The sequence below is a fragment of the Staurois parvus genome, unplaced genomic scaffold (genome assembly GCF_062004578.1).
Source record: "Staurois parvus isolate SC_StPar_1 unplaced genomic scaffold, SC_StPar_1.0 ptg000147l, whole genome shotgun sequence".
NCBI lineage: Eukaryota > Metazoa > Chordata > Amphibia > Anura > Ranidae > Staurois > Staurois parvus.
Genome location: NW_028317943.1, coordinates 7,846,339 through 7,862,363, shown reverse-complemented (window position 1 = coordinate 7,862,363; position 16,025 = coordinate 7,846,339). Strand labels below are relative to the sequence as shown.

Here is a 16,025-nt window from a genome sequence, read left to right as displayed (position 1 = left end):
GTACATTTTCCCTGTAGGTACACCCAGCTAAGATTTGGAATGTCTAAATTTACAGTTTTTTCTATGAAGTCAGAAGTGCTCAAATGTACAATTTCCCTGTAGATCTCTTCAGCTAGCATCAGGAGTGCTCAAATGTACATTTTCCCTGTAGGTACACCCAGCTAAGATCAGGAATGTCTAAATATACAGTTTTTTCTATGAAGTCAGGAGTGCCCAAATGTACAGTTTCCCTGTAGACATCCTCAGCTAGCATCAGGAGTGCCCGAAACGTACAATTTCCCTGCAGGCACACCCAGCTAAGATCAGGAGTGCCCAAATTTACAATCCCCTGTACATTGTCAGCTCAGCTCAGGGATGGCCAAATGTACCATTTTTTCTGCAGGCACCCCCAGCCTAGAGCAGGGAAGTGTAAATGTCCAATTCCCCTGTAGCCACTGACAGCTGAGCAGAGGGATGCCCAAGTCTCCCCATGAAGTCAAGCATTGCCCACCCCCTGTCAATCAGAGGAGGACACAACCTGTAAGCACTGGCGATCCCTGAGATGCAGCGTACAGAATGCTCTGATCAGCTGCTGTTCGGAACAATTGTTCAGACCCCGAGAGGAAGGGACATCGCAACCCTGTCCCTGCTCCCCTCCTCCAAATCCCTGGAGTAGCAATTAAAGTGCCCTGCTTCAGCAGATCTCAGGCGGAACAGGCATAGCCATTGTCTGGCACAGGTTCGGGCTGAGCCTTTCCCACATCTGCCTGGCTCCTGGCAGGGCTGCGGTGTGGATTAAAGTCGGGCTGTGTGTGCCTTGCACTTATTGGGTTAAACGAGTGTTCCTCCTCTCCTCTATCTGCCTGCTCAGGAATCATGCGAGCTTTGGGGAATCCAAGTTGCTGGCTCATCTGCTGGCTGCTCCCTGTGTTGTGTTAGGAAGGAGCCTCTTCATTGAGCTTTCCCAAAGCAGAAGCAGAGACTATGGACTGAGAGGATCGTCACCAATATGGAGTTAATTGTGGCCATCCTCTGTCTTATTGCTTCCATCAAACCAGGTAAGAGAAGCCTTTTATTGTATCTCTCTAGGCTGCTGAAGAAACAAGTATGAGCTGTATTTCTATACATAGCACAGCAAAAGGGGAGGAAAAAAATGCATGCAATTAGTAAGAAATCCAACACCACAAATAAGAGCAAATCAATGGGAAATAAGTTTTGGGAGCACCAGGAAAGTAGGTCACCTATCAGGGATGGGGTGTATTTTATGTGCTATAAAAAGCTGCAGCATTTAACAGGTACTGAGAGCCTAGCTAGCACTGGGGGGTTCACACTGTAGGTTAGGCACAAACAATGCAATGTTAGTTTTGGTGTGTAATTGGCGACTGTCGCTTTGTTGGGTCAGTTGCAGGCTTTGGCGTGGACCCCTCCCTGCAGATTGACATCCTAGAGGAGTTCCAACTGGGGGAGGCCACCCCTGGAGTGCAGCAGGTTCAAGGACTTCACAACAGCAGCAGAGCCTACCTTTTCCAAGGTAACCCTATGTGTGCACACTTCTTCTTCATCATCATCATCTACATATGGGGCCTCCCTTGTCCTTGTCACTGTGGATGGCTTTGGCTGTCCTTTGTCCCTACAGTATATGCTAATGCCTTATTAATGATCTTTAAACAGCAGGGGAGAGAGAAAGAGAGAGAGCTTCCCTTCTCATAGTAAGAAGATCTGTTCCTAAGATACAGTGCCAAGGCAGTATTTGAGTACACTTTACAAAGTTGTGCTTCTACAGCAATACATTCACCAAAATGTATTTATCTACCTCAGGAACTCTTCCATCCTATGTCAGTACATGCTACATTTATAGCTTCCCTCTGTCAAGGGTTGAGGGGAACCCCCATCCCTTATTGTTTTTGTGAATTTTGTTTACCTCCTAAGGCTGACCATACATTATACAATTTTTCTTGTACACTTTTCCTTTTTAGATTTACCAAATCCATATAATATGAGGTAAAACCTAACCATTTTCTATTTGTATGCAATCAGGCAGGCCCTTACTCTATGTAGTTGAAGGTAAATCTAAAGGAAACTGCATAAGAGACTCTTCTGTAGATCAATGTGATGCAAAAGCCTGCCTGATTAGATACTAATTGAATTGACTGTGTAGGTGTATCCTCCAATAACCTATTATTGGTAAATCTAATTGGGACTGTACACTCGGATTCTATAGTATATGACCAGCTTAATGTCTAGTGTTTGACTAGCTTAAGGCTGAGCATACATTATAAAATCTGATTGTACAATATCCTTAAGTTCTACCATCAACTATATGATGCCTGATTTGGTGTGTGTGTGTGTGTGGGTATATGTATGTATGTGTGTATATATATATATATATATGTGTGTTATAATACCTTGTGTAGGTTTGTCCTCCATGTTACAAAAAATTAGCAAATGTAAAGCTCACCTTATATATTACTATACAATCCCCTTTAGATCTGCTACCAATTATGTAGTGCAAGGGCCTGCCTGAAAGAAATTGCTTGGCCATTTAGGCCATTAGGATTAGGTAGGTTCTCATATTACATACTTTTGATAAATAAAAAGTAGATCATCCAAAGATTGTATGGTCAGATTGTAATGTGTATGATGACCCCCAAGGGCCAGTTCACAACACAGGCAATCCAGTGCATTTTTTTTGTTTTCTGCATCAAAATTGATAGTAGGTTACATGGTTTCCAATAGCATAGTTCACACCAGTGTGGTCAGTTCCAGTGCGTTGCAGTTCCAGGGAAAAAAAAAAGAACGTGCTGCATTTTTTCTGAACTGTACTGGAACGCAGTAAAACGCACCGGAATGCACATGTCCTTATTTAAGTTGAAGAGAGGGGAGGAAAAAATGACCTGGACCGCATCAAAAAGGCACTGGAACGTGTCACACGTGCATACAAAAAACGTATCCAGAACTCACCTGGACTTGGGGTTGCCACCTCATCCCTTTAGAACTGAACACTTATTAATTACACAGGTTCTGAGGTCAATGTAATGCACATAAGGCACTAAGTGAGTTTAAGTGCCACCGTAGTCAGCCACAGAACCTGTGTAATTACCAGGGGCGGACTGACCATTTGGAAACTTGGACATTGCTCGAGGGCCAGGGGGACAGTAGGGGGCCCCATGAGATGCCCCTGGTACCTTTTTCATAGGCTTTTTTGAGTTTGGGCAAGGACACAGGGGCCTTATGATCCCCTATTGCCCGGGGGCCCCATGAGTTGTCAGTCTGCCCCTGGTAATTACTATATGTTCAGTTTTAAAGGGATGAGGTGGCAACCCTACCCGGACTGCATTTCTGTCGCGTGAACCGGCCGTAAAGGGGATTGTACAATCAGATTGCATAGTGTATGGTCAGTTTATGTTCTAGTATAAAAAATGCCCATGCTGCCCAGTTGTATCATATACTCCTATTTCCATATGTGTGCGTTGGACCCTATACTTTATTCTCCCTGGGGTTTTTATTTAACATGGACAAGGAACAGTACTTGTCTGTCTATATTGTTTATAAATGTCACCAGTGTTTATATTATATTTCTGTTCCTTTGGGAAAATGTTGTTAAGAGATGAATGTATAACAGCAGTGTATCTTTGAAATCCTTGTAATGCTGCCCATCTGGACATGTGCTGCTGTATGTGTTGGGTCAGCTTTTACCATTGTAGTGAGGTTTTATATTTTGGCTTCTATAACAATAATAGCAATCTACTATAATGATAAGATTGCGCCCGACTTTGACAGCTTTATATTCACTAACAATCGCTGCTAACTTTCCAATTAGACGAGCCATGATTCACCTGAACTGGGCTGCACAGATCATCCACCTTAACTATACGCTTTCCCCACTCAAGTGTCAGGGCTCTTTTGCAACCGCTTGCTTTTTACTGATTGATGGCCCCTTAATTAATGTACAGCAGGACTGAGGCTGGCAGATGGTTGATTTGAGTCTGGGGAAGCAATGAATAATAAGGCACACTACCCTGATCAGGGAGATTAATGCTGCTGGGAACCTGTGACTTATGGTGAAAACAAAATTGGTTTGTGAAAGTTGGATGGCTCTATTTCATGTGCGTGAGAGATGGGGCGTTAAGGGACCACGGCAGTGTTCCTATGGTGTTTGCTAATGACTCAGCCTTATTTTAGAGTGGGATTTACATGCAATAGTACATGCCATTTTGTATGCTTACCTGATAAAAACATTTAATATATGTCATCATCTTCTATTATTGAAACTACGAAAAGAACAAAAAAGGATTATATGATTTGATTGTAAGCTTGCTATCCTGGTGCTACAAGAAGCATTGATGTGCAATGAGTCATAAAATACAATCAGCCCTCAGCAGCTTAAGTATACTGAAATGGTATTCTGGAGTTACTATAGGTAACAACTTATTATGTTGCTTTTTGCAGTGGTAATTAAAAAAAAAAAAAAAGTTTTCTTGGTAAATAATAGGAAAGAAAATCGTATTTTCATATGGTGCATCCATTTATTTATACAACATTTTAATGATGGAACAAATATAAAATTACAACCAAACCTCCCCTTCCCATGTATCATTTCACTGTCGTCATATATGTCATTTATTTTGTTTTGTATCTATATGTGTGGTACAATCTATTGTAACAAATGCATCATGGTACAGTGCCAGTCCTGGTTGTCTAGAATCCACCAATGTATGATTAATGATCTGGCATAAAATACTTATTTGGCATAAAAAAATTAAATGGATATAGGAAAGAATGTGTTTTCTCCTGGTATGAATTTAAGATAGCAGTAAAATCAATATTTGCATGTTTAATTTGGATCAGGTCAGTTGCAGGAGCCAACCAAGACTGGTATTTTGGTATCTCTGGTTGATGAGAGGGAATAGGATACCTGAATGTATTGTTGAAGCTGCAGTATACAAGTCCATTTTAATCAGTTTTTTCACACCTATGCATATTTTAGTGCATTTTGCAGAAGCGCTATACAGACCATTTAACATGGTTTTCTATGGGGCATGTTCACATCTGTGTGTTTTTCAGTCTCTGTTTTTGGAAAGGGTCAGGGACTTTTTTAAAAGTGCAACAAGGTGCTTTATTGGCTCAATAGGCTTCAATGGATATGTGGATAGTGCGTGTTTTTGTTTTTTTAATTTTATTTTAACTTTTTTTAAACCATTTTTGCCAATAGGAAGGTATTGAGTTTTGACATGACTTTGGATGGGTGCAACTCCGCTGCAATTTTTTTGCTAATAGTATGACAGTTCAGATGATGTAGTATGACTTTGATCCAATTTTACATTCTCTGGCACTCAAGTAGCATCAAAGTTGCATCCAAGTCGCATTAAAGTGGCAAAGTCATTACTTTCCTATTGGAAAAAGGCAAAATTCATTTTCAAAAACACAAAAAGCACTGGAAAGATGCAACATGCAAAAGTGTGAACCTAGCCTTAAATAGTGTTGTAATATTTTACAATGAGGTTGATTTACTAAAACTGGAGAGTGCTAAATCTGGTTTAGCTGTGCATGGCAGCCAATTGGCTTCTAACTTCAGCTTGTTCAATTAGACTTTGACAAAAAAAACTGGAAGCTGATTGGTCTCTTTGCAGAGTTGCGCCAGATTTTGCACTCTCCAGTTTTAGTAAATCGACCCCTATGTGTTGTTTTCAAAGACTCCATTGACGTTAATGGTAACCACGTCAACCCAGCAGTAGAGCTAAAAAGACTTGATGTTTCACTCTCTTTGGTAAGTCGACACTCTTGGTATTTGGTGTGGTGACAAAATGAGGGTAGGTACTCCATCAGATCATCATTTTTTGTACATACAACACTACTGGTCAGGTTTAGGATCTTAGATACTCCTCCTAGTTTTGGATCAAGAGAAAATACCAAAGTCAACTTTATAGTTGCATGTTATCTATGCAGGATTACAGAGCATACATAAATATTGCTGAATTTGTTGTAATTAAGGTTTAGTTTACTTTACTTTAAAATGTCCACAACCATCTATTTCAGAACATGGTCTTCAAATAAGTAAAACTTGGAAAACTGCAGTTGCATGTGTCTTCCGTTATTCACGGAAAAGTGAGTAGTACTTGCATATTTCTTAATGGAACCCACTTGTGACCATAACTGGCTGGTGCAGTGCCAGGCCTGGTTGTCCAGGGTCCAACAGGTCATCAGTCTTTGGAATATACAACACCAGTGACTATTAGGAGTTTAGATACTCCTAGTTTCAAATCAGGCGAAAATACAGAAGTTGACTTTGTAGTTGCTTATATTTAATACATTATTTGTGCAGCATTAGAGCATAAATGCATCAAATAGGGGAGAGGAGGTAGCCGGCCTGAGGTTAATTGTGTGAATCATCCAGTGTACAAAGAATGAAGAGTTGTGTCACAAGTGGAAAAAGCCTTACTGCATTTACAGACTGATTTTACTGTTGTGGGTTTAGTAACACCTTAACCCCTTTGCGCCGCCGTCTCCCGGCCCTTTAAGGGGTTTCTGATGCTGGGAGGCGGGACGGGGTTATGGTCATGTGACCGACATGATTGGCTGTCATGGCAGTCACGTGACCGGAAAGGTCCCGATCACAAGGAGATATCGGGACCTTTCTATGGGGCGCCGACACGTGCCGGGAGCACGAAGGGTGTGTGCTCTCAGCACATGTTTGTTTACAAATGGTACGCAAATATGCGGGCGCTCGGTTTCAAGGCCCAGCCGCTGAGAGGCTGCAGATTTGTGCTCGCTCGGTGTGAAGAAGTTAATGAACACACTACATCTCTACAAACATGCTGATTATATGCCCACAATAGTTGAAAAGGTTAAAACAATAAATTGTGTGACTATTCACCTCAATTATCCAATCAGGTGAAAAGCAAATCCCAATTTGCGTATTAAATCTGCACATACCTGGGTAATTAAAGTGAATATGCACAGTTTGTGTGAACTTTTCTCAACTCCTCCAGTAAATTGGCCATATCGCCTCAGTGGAAACCATCTCTGTTGAAAACAATAGGCCTTCTGCCCACACCTAAATGCAGGAGTCTCGTGCACTGGGGTAAATGCTCAGAGTGCAAGATGTCTAACCCCTGGTTCACATATGTGTGGGCCGCGTTTTGCGTGGGAATGAGAGCCCATTCATTTGAATGGACTCCCGTACCCTGTGGCACGCAGGGAAGAAGTCCCTGTACTTCTTCTGAAAACACAGCCCGTACGGGAACCTCAGTACGGTTGCATTTTCCAGTGTGGGCGGCATGCCATTAGAACTAATGGCACCCACCTGCGGCTCCGCATTCCTCTGTGCAAGTGGTGCGGCTGCACGGATTTTCATGCGGATCCGCAGCTGCACCACCCGCACATATGTGAACCTATCCTAAAAGAACTACAAAGTTTCACAAACCTTCTCTTTAGGTCAAAACAAAGTTTATTTGGACAAGCGAGCTGGTGTACTTTATCTGCCAGGATTTTGTTCTATAAAGCTAGCACTGGTAAGAGCTCATTTATGCTCTGGGTCTACCAGTTTTAATGGCCAGTTCAGCATCGTTTCAGATGACAGTGCTGTCTTGTGTAGCTGATGATGTATATGTGGACAGGAGTGAGATTTGCTGCCTTGGTGCAGCCAGTGCACTACATATTCTTTTAACTGCCCGGTTTCAAATTGGAATGATGGCGTGTAGGATATTGAATCTCTTGTATTGCTGATTCAGTTCACTAAAAGCTTGGGTGGCAGCCAATACAAAAGGCTTGATGTCTTAAAGCAGGAATGTATATTGTATTTGGTGCTCCTGCCACTACTGCAATCTAGTGTAGAACAGAAATATAATGTGCATTAGTCACAGGTGCCAAGGACATCCCGCAGTACGCCTGTGCAGGAAGCATCGACTGGAACAAGCACTCTACTGTATGTCAGTGATGTCAAATATTCCTCTGCTCACTCACTCATTTCGATTTGGCAGAGAATACTAAGCAGGGTGATTTTCTGCTTAACACCCTAGTCAAAGAAGACATGTCTGTACGTCCATGTGGGGATTGCCGTTAATATTGTGCTCCTGTTATTGATTTTCTGACCAAGTTGCCTTAGGCCATTTGCCTATATTAAAGCGAAGCCATGATCTAGCAATAATTGGTCACACAATGTAACTTGCTCTTTTCATTCTACTGTACAAACGAGCAGCCAAATCCTATTTAGAGATCGCTCTGCTCCCCCTGTCAGCATTATTCAGGAAAGAATAGGGAAGAATTAAAATTTATCAGCTGTGTTCTGTCTGTGACACCTCCTCCCAAAATGGGAGATTTTGTGCCCTTACAAAAAATAATGGGGGGCAACTGTCATCAAGACCAGGAGACATAACTTCTATAAAACATAGTTCAATTGGTGTTACTCTTTCCCAGTTTTCTAAACATTTTCTGTCTTTTTACCCTTTTGGAGCGATTGTCCTGACAGTGAGAAGGTACTTAAAGCGCGTGTAAAGTTACTTTTTTTTTTCCCTCCCTAAAATGAAAAACATGTACCTTCTCTGTGCAAAGGTATTCCCCAGAGCAACCCTAAACATCCTCCTTTTTGGTAACCCGCCTGTGCTATGGGCTCCTCCGCTTCCGCTTCTGTTTTTGCAAGCATGGGAAGGCTTCCTATGGTGGCACCCGTGTGTATCCATTGACACATGCAATGCGGCTCGGCCCCGCCCCCGCTCCCTCCTTACTAAATTTGACTGACAGTGGCAGAAGCCAATGACTCCTGGTAATCTGTCAAGCCTGTGAAAGAAGAGAGAAGACCTGCAGAAGGGCACAGCGCTGGATTGATACTGGGTTAGTTTTTTTTATGTGGGGGAGGGGGAGAAACCGGCACTGAAAGGGGTGTTGTGTTTTTTTTTTTTAACCTTTTTAATGTACAAAATGCATTAAAGTGGTTGTAAAGGCCTAATAACCTTCTGTGAGGTGCAGCTCCCCAAGCCCCCTCAATACTTACTGAGCCTCATCGCGATCCAGCGATGTGAATGACAGCCTCGGCTGTTCCAGGTCTTTGCCTCCTCATTGGCTGAGACTGTCAATCAAAGCCAGTGAGGAGAGTGGGGTGGGGCAGAGCCGTGGCTCCATGTGCTGACACATGGAGCAGTGGGTGCGCCCATAGCAAACTGCTTGCTGTGGGGGCACCAGACAGGAGCGAGGGGCCAAGAGAGCCTGTGGGGGGACCTGAGAAGAAGAGGATCCAGGCTGTTCTGTGCAAAACCACTGCACACAGCAGGTAAATATAGACATGTTTGTTATTATACAAAAAAAAAGATCTTTTAGAATCACTTTAAGTTATAAAAACAAAAATGTGATGACTTTAGAACTACTTTTAATTACTTTTAGAATCACTTTTAATAAGAACACAGATGGCAATAGAAACATGAAATGGTCTCTAACCAGTTCCCACTTTACGCAAAACAAGATCTAAACTTTTGTGTGGAGTTGGGCTTTCAGTGAAGTAATCCAGAATAACCAATTAAACTTCTGCATGTCAGACCACTCCACTAACCAGGTGAAAGCATTTATAAAGGTAACCCGCAATTTGTATTAACAAATTATATAAATGATGAAGCGCTCAATTTATGTCCTTCCATGATAAATTAAATAATAAACAATCTATATAAATCTAGTGCAAAATCCCCCACATAAATTCTACACCCCCTAGTGGCCAATAGTGATATTCAACAGAATGACACTTAGACTGTGCAAAGTGATAAATGTTATACAAAAAATATAATGCAAAATCAAATTAAAAATTATTAGTGATGCCACACTGTGCAAAATAATAAAAGTGTTCAATACACTGTGGTTATGGTTTCATTCCATGCTGCAATTGTGCTCTTCGTGACTCTTGAAGTGACTCCCCTCATTAATAGCCAAAGTGCCCCCTCACCTTCCACATTCGACCCTTGCAGGTCACAAAACTTTATATATATATAATATATATCTGCCAGGATATTGATACTCCACTGTCTCCACCGACTTTAATCAAGATCCTCCTCCAAGCAATGGGTTCCTCTCAAATACCTTCCCTCACAATGCGGGCTCAAATACAGGGCGCATCGACAGCAGTGGCATGCCTTCTTGATGTTCTGTCTTTTTGTTATGCCGTCACAATTTTTCCCATCCTAGTCTATCTACTAGGCCACAGCTAGACGGTTGTGCTTGCTGCTTCTCTTTTTTCAGGCTCTGAGGTGTAGTGCTTGAAGCTACACACTCCCTTTGGTGAATCCTCCAAATTTGTATTATTTAGGACCATGTAACAAATGTGAATCACAATTTGTCTGTAATAGTGGAAATACGCTTTAAGTGCTGATTCACAAGTGCATTCCAGATTTCAAGGTCCGGTTTCAGTGCGGATTGCAATCTACTTGTTCAGCGGTTCAGAACACTGCTGTGAATTGTACAGTTTACAGGGTCAGGGTCCGTTTTGGATACGGTTTTGCAAGGCTTTTTTTGGTTTTGCTGAGGTGGAGGGGGGAGAAGATTAGAGCCAAACTGCGCTGAAACCTCATCCTGAACTGAAATCCTGGTCACAACTGTTATGTGCGATTCAGAAATGGTTCCCATAGAAGTCAATAGCCTGTAATCCGCACCTGATCTGGACTGCAATGCTCAGAAATTGGACAGGACCTTTTTGTTTTTCAATCTGTACTGAATCCACATTGCCAGTGCACTGGATATATGTGAACAGGTGCCATAGGAAGCAATGTTATTTGATAAGTCATGTGGATTGGGTGCGATTCAAACTGCATCCAATCCGCATATATGTGAACTGGCACTAAAGGAGCTCTATGGTCACAGCTTACACTTTTCCTTTTATAGCTTCTGCATTGTAATAGCAATTCAAACAATAGTTATTTTTGACAATCTATTATAAGATTATTTGAAAAATCGTCTTTCATGAGAGCTGCCTATCTGCTGGCCATCTCTTTGCACAACTTCCTGGATTCCCTGCATGGTTGATGTTTTACTTAACTGCTTTAGTGCCACCCCATAGCAGATATACTGTTAGGTGCCACCTGGCAGAGTCTCTAGCAGCCCACTGCACGGATTTCCTCAGGGCGCGGGGTCTAAGTCCCAGCCTGCTGTTCACCAGGGCCCCTGATGGTGGGGATGGACTTGGTGCAGACTGGAACCAGGTCACGACCCCCGAGTGTGACCGGCGGTGGTAGAGAGTACTGGCAGGGGAGTGCAGGTACCGGAATCTGATTGGAAGAGGCAGACAGACCTACTGGTATGATCCGAGCGGGATGGATGGATGGATGGTCGGGTGAGGTATGCATGGTCAGACAGGCCGGGTCGGTATTGTGCGGGCAGCGAGGTACAGAAAGAGCGAGCAGAGGATGGTCGGGTCACAAGCCAGGTTCAACAGGATGCAGGCAGCGCAGTACTAGGGATCAAGCAAAAGAGTAGTCGGGCAAGCCAGGGGTTAATCAGGAGAATAGCAGGATCAGGAACAAGCAGAGGTCGGCAACGGATTACACAGGAACACAGAATCAGGAACAAGGTAATAAGACCAAACGGCATTCTGACAAACCTGATTCCACATTTAAATAGCCCGCCTCGCGCTGTCATTGGTGCCAGGCGCGTGTCCGCGATCGTGAGTGCGCATGTGCGAACATCGCCGCCGCCGTGCGCGCCCAGGTCCTATCGCTCACCTGGTGGTAAGTGCTGGTGTTCTGTGCATGCGCCGCCCGACGCGATGCCGCAGAACACCCGCGTCCTGACATATACTGCTACAGGGTGGCACCTGTGCACAAAATCACGCATGTGTGTGTAATATATAAATATCTAAAATGTGATTTTGAATTTCCGAGTAAGGGGTGCGTGCACGCCCTACCCGCGCCGCCATTCGTGGATGCGGATGTCAATCACCGGGTCCCGGCCAGTAATTACCTGCCGGCGCCCGGTGACTACTGAGCATCTCTGACGGGGATTGTTTTGTTTACAATCTTCCTCCCTGTCAAATCGAGTACACTGCTCAGAATGGCTGTGTACAGTACAGCCATCCCGATCAGTGTGCTTACAGTGAAGAACACCCCCCCTCCCTCTAGTAAAACACTCCCACCACACAGTTAACCCTTTGATCGCCCCTCACATTAACCCCTTCCTGCCCAGTGCCATTAGTACAGTGCCAGTGCTTTTTTTTTTTTTTTTTAGCACTGAAAACTGTATTGGTGTCACTGGCATTGACACCAAGTAGGTCCCCCCAGTGTCAGAATGTCTGCCGCAGTCCCACTAAAAGTCGCTAATCACTGCCATTACTAGTAGAAAACAAATTCCATTATCTATACCGCCATTTGTAAATGCTATAACTTTCATGTAAACCAATTAATTTACATTTATTGTGATTTTTTTTTTTTTTTTTTTTTTTTTTTTTTTTTTTAGCAAAGACATGCAGCAGAATACATTTTGGCCTAAATTTGACGACATTTTATTTTTTTTTTATTTTTTACTGGACATGTTTATTAGCAAAAGTTTTTTTGTTCTCAAAATTGTCGGTCCTTTTTTTGCTTATAGCACAAAAAATAAAAATGCACAGGCGATCAAATACCACCAAAAGAAAGCCTGGTCTTGAAGGGGGGTAAATCCTTAGGAGGGTAAGTGGTTAAGGACTACATATCCCATGGTACCTTGTGGTTTACAAGCAGTAATTCCTGTACTGACTCCTCTTAGCACCTCTGTAGTTCAGAAGGCAGGCTCTATGAAATGTGTGACACTTTACTGTAGTGCCTACTCACAGGGCATAGTGAGTACATTGCACAGGATTCAAGGAAGTAATTGTGTGGGAATATTCACGAAGTACATTTACGAAGTTCAATCCTTCAGATTAATAAACCAGAAAAATTGACATACAATGTGGAAATGTATGATTTTAGTTGATCATGGATAGACTTTAGGACTCAGAACTCTCTAGGCATTATACAGCTGTAAATTTAAGGTGCAGCTGACATAAGTTATGGAATTCCAGATTGCATATATACAATATTCTAGAGTTATATACTACTGATACTGTATATTTCTGTATCACATAGTAAATAAAATTTATATATGTGACACAGGATCTCTGACTTTATCTCCGGGGCACCCGACACCCCCCACCCCTCTTTAACTAATTGTTGGCTTTTAAACAATGATGCATTTTATGCACCAAGATCTATGCTTGGGTGATGTCATGCCTGGAGATGGGCTTTAATTGGTCATATAGCTGCCTTGCAAAGGTGAAACAATCAAGTCTAAACTCAGCTTTGTGTAAGCACTTTCACAGCTAAACTCCAAAAGTACCTGAATTTGACCCAGGACCATTCTCTTGCAATCCCCTATTCAGCAGCATTCATTTGGCGAGGGAAAGCCAGAACTGAGAGCTAATCAAACATGCTCAGTGCAGCTGTGTTAACAAGGAACATGCTAACAGATGATACGGTCCTCAGCTGTAAGTTGTGTCATCCACCTGGCTCTGCCATGTTAATGGGCTGCATAAATCTTGGGACCGGATGGACATAAATACAGACCCTTTGTCAGGTAAAATCGCTCCATTTTATATATATATATATATATATATATATATATATATATATTAGAGCTCTGTTTTAGCTGTTGACTTGGAGTTCAGTTTTTAAAGTGGCTGTAAGCTTTATAATTCTATATACGAAGGTAAAAAACCTTCTGTGTGCAGCAGCCACTGCCTCCAATATTTACCTGAGCCCCCGTTGATCCAGCAAAGTGCATGAGAGCCTCAACTGTCCCAGGTTTCTTCCCCTCATTGGCTGAGGCAGGAGCCGTTGGCTCCTACTACTTTCATTCACAGCCACAGCCAATAATGAGAGAGCATGGGTGGGGCTGAGCCGCAGCTCTGTGTGAATGGACACACAGAGCAGCAACTTGGGAGCCCCTATAGCAACTTGCTTGTTGTGGGGGCACTTGGCAGGAGGAGGGGTCTAGGAGCACTGGCGGGGAAGATTGGGGCTGCTCTATTAAAACCACTGCACAGAGCAGGTAAGTATGACATGATTTGTTATTTTAAAAAACTCTGCCTTTTACAATCACTTTAAGCTTTATTAATTTTCCAGTCCTCATGTTTCCAAAGTACCTTCAGGATGAAGTTTTCAAAATACATCAACCTCCTGCAGGATACATCTTTGAGCTATATCAATCTATAAAGGAGCCCATGGAGCACTTTAAAATAGTCAGTCCACCTCAAATTGATATTTAATAGTTAAAATCTAATAGTTTCTTATAATAGCAGGATTTATATGATATATCTGTTCTAATCTGCATGCCTATTGTGGCTATATTAAAAAGGGATTTTTCTTGCTAGATATTTTATTTTTTATAATAAAAAAATCAGTAGGCATAGTGGGGAAAACCTGAAAGGTGGGCAACTGCATCTTCAATTTCAACGTTGGGGAGAGCACAGATGAAATCTACGGAGGAAATTAAAAGAAGCCATGTCAGTAAGTCAGCCCCTCAGACTCCGTGACTAAAGTATAACTTTTGGGTGGCAGCCTTCAAGTGAAAAATAGTGCCTCAAAGTGTTTGAAATGAGAACAGTCAGTATTACTCCATAGCAGCTAATAAAATGTAAGCATGCTCTGGAAAATGAAAATGAAAAAGAGGATGTTTAGAAAGTTCTTTACATAAATGAGACCCATTAAAAAAATCATGGATCGCATTGTGTTGTGGTAAAGCAGCTTATTCATTTTTAATAGACTAAATGCAATTTGATTGTAGAAAAAAGGGGGGAAAATCATGGATTTTTTTCAGTACACCAAGGACAGACGACGAACGGCTTATAAAATATCAGAGTTTATTATGAAGCTCCAAAACCATCTACAATACATGATTAAAACCAGATAGAGACTTCCCTCCAGCTGTTCCCTATTCTGAACGGCTTGAGTCTCCCTAGAAGCGGGATCCCCTCCAGGATTGTAGACTTAAGGGAACATATGCACAGCAAACCTCTACATGATTTATGGAGATCACCGCTTCATCAGGAGTGAGGGATGTAAAGTATCTAAATAGGAGCATAACGTTGCTCAAAACCCGTACATATACAGTTGTGTTCAAAATAATAGCAGTCAGACATTACTAACCTGATCAATCACTGTTTTTGGTAGAAATTATATTTCTACATGGCAAATAATTTACTAGCAGGTGTAGTAGAGTAATAAAAATGCAACAGACCCAACAGTCATCACATGCATGCTGCTGATTCTGTGTAATTGAATCACTAATTGAAAGGGGCATGTTCAAAATAATAGCAGTGTGGAGTTCTATTAGTGAGGTCATTCATTCTTTGAAAAACAGGTGGCAATTATTGCCCTTATTTAAGGAAGTAAGGCAGCAAATGTTGTACATGCTGCTTACAGTGCATTTCTCTCTGAAATTCTGAGGAAAATGGATCGTTCCAGACATTGTTCAGAAGAACAGCGTACCTTGATTAAAAAGTTGATTGGAGAGGGGAAAACATATCAAGAAGTGCAGAAAATGATAGGCTGCTCAGCTAAAATGATCGCAAATGCTTTAAAATGGCAACCAAAACCTGAAAGACATGGAAGAAAGCGAAAAACTACCATTTGAATGGATAGAAGAATAGCCAAAATGGCAAGGACTCAGCCAACAATCAGTTCCAGGAAGATCAAAGAAGGTCTAAAGTTCCCTGTGAGTACTGTTACAATTAGAAGACGCCTATGTGAAGCCAAGCTATCTGCAAGAAGCCCCCGCAAAGTCCCACTGTTGAAAAAAAGATATGCTGAAGAGGTTGCAATTTGCCAAAGAGCACATTGACTGGCCGAAAGAGAAATGGCGCAACATTTTGTGGACTGATGAAAGTAAGATTGTTCTTTTTGGGTCTAGTGGCCGGAGACAGTTTGTTAGACGACCCCCAAACACTGAATTCAAGCCACAGTACACTGTGAAGACAGTAAAGCATGGTTGCGCAAGCATCATGATATGGCGATGTTTCTCATACTACGGTGTTGGGCCTATTTATCGCATACCAGGGATCATGG

The 16,025-nt window shown here is 42.2% G+C and overlaps 1 protein-coding gene across 2 annotated transcripts in view; it reads left to right on the top strand.

Moving 5' to 3' along the window:
* Window positions 1-795: 795 nt before the first annotated feature.
* The window catches only part of NELL2 (neural EGFL like 2), a 347,194-nt gene continuing 331,964 nt past the window's right edge, over window positions 796-16,025 (top strand). For both annotated transcript variants that reach the window (XM_089674010.1, XM_089674009.1), the window contains exons 1-2: window positions 796-1,037; window positions 1,382-1,510. In XM_089674010.1, coding sequence (XP_089530136.1) covers window positions 989-1,037; window positions 1,382-1,510 — 178 coding nt within the window. In that variant the 5' untranslated portion in view covers window positions 796-988. The remainder of the gene's footprint in view (window positions 1,038-1,381; window positions 1,511-16,025) is intronic.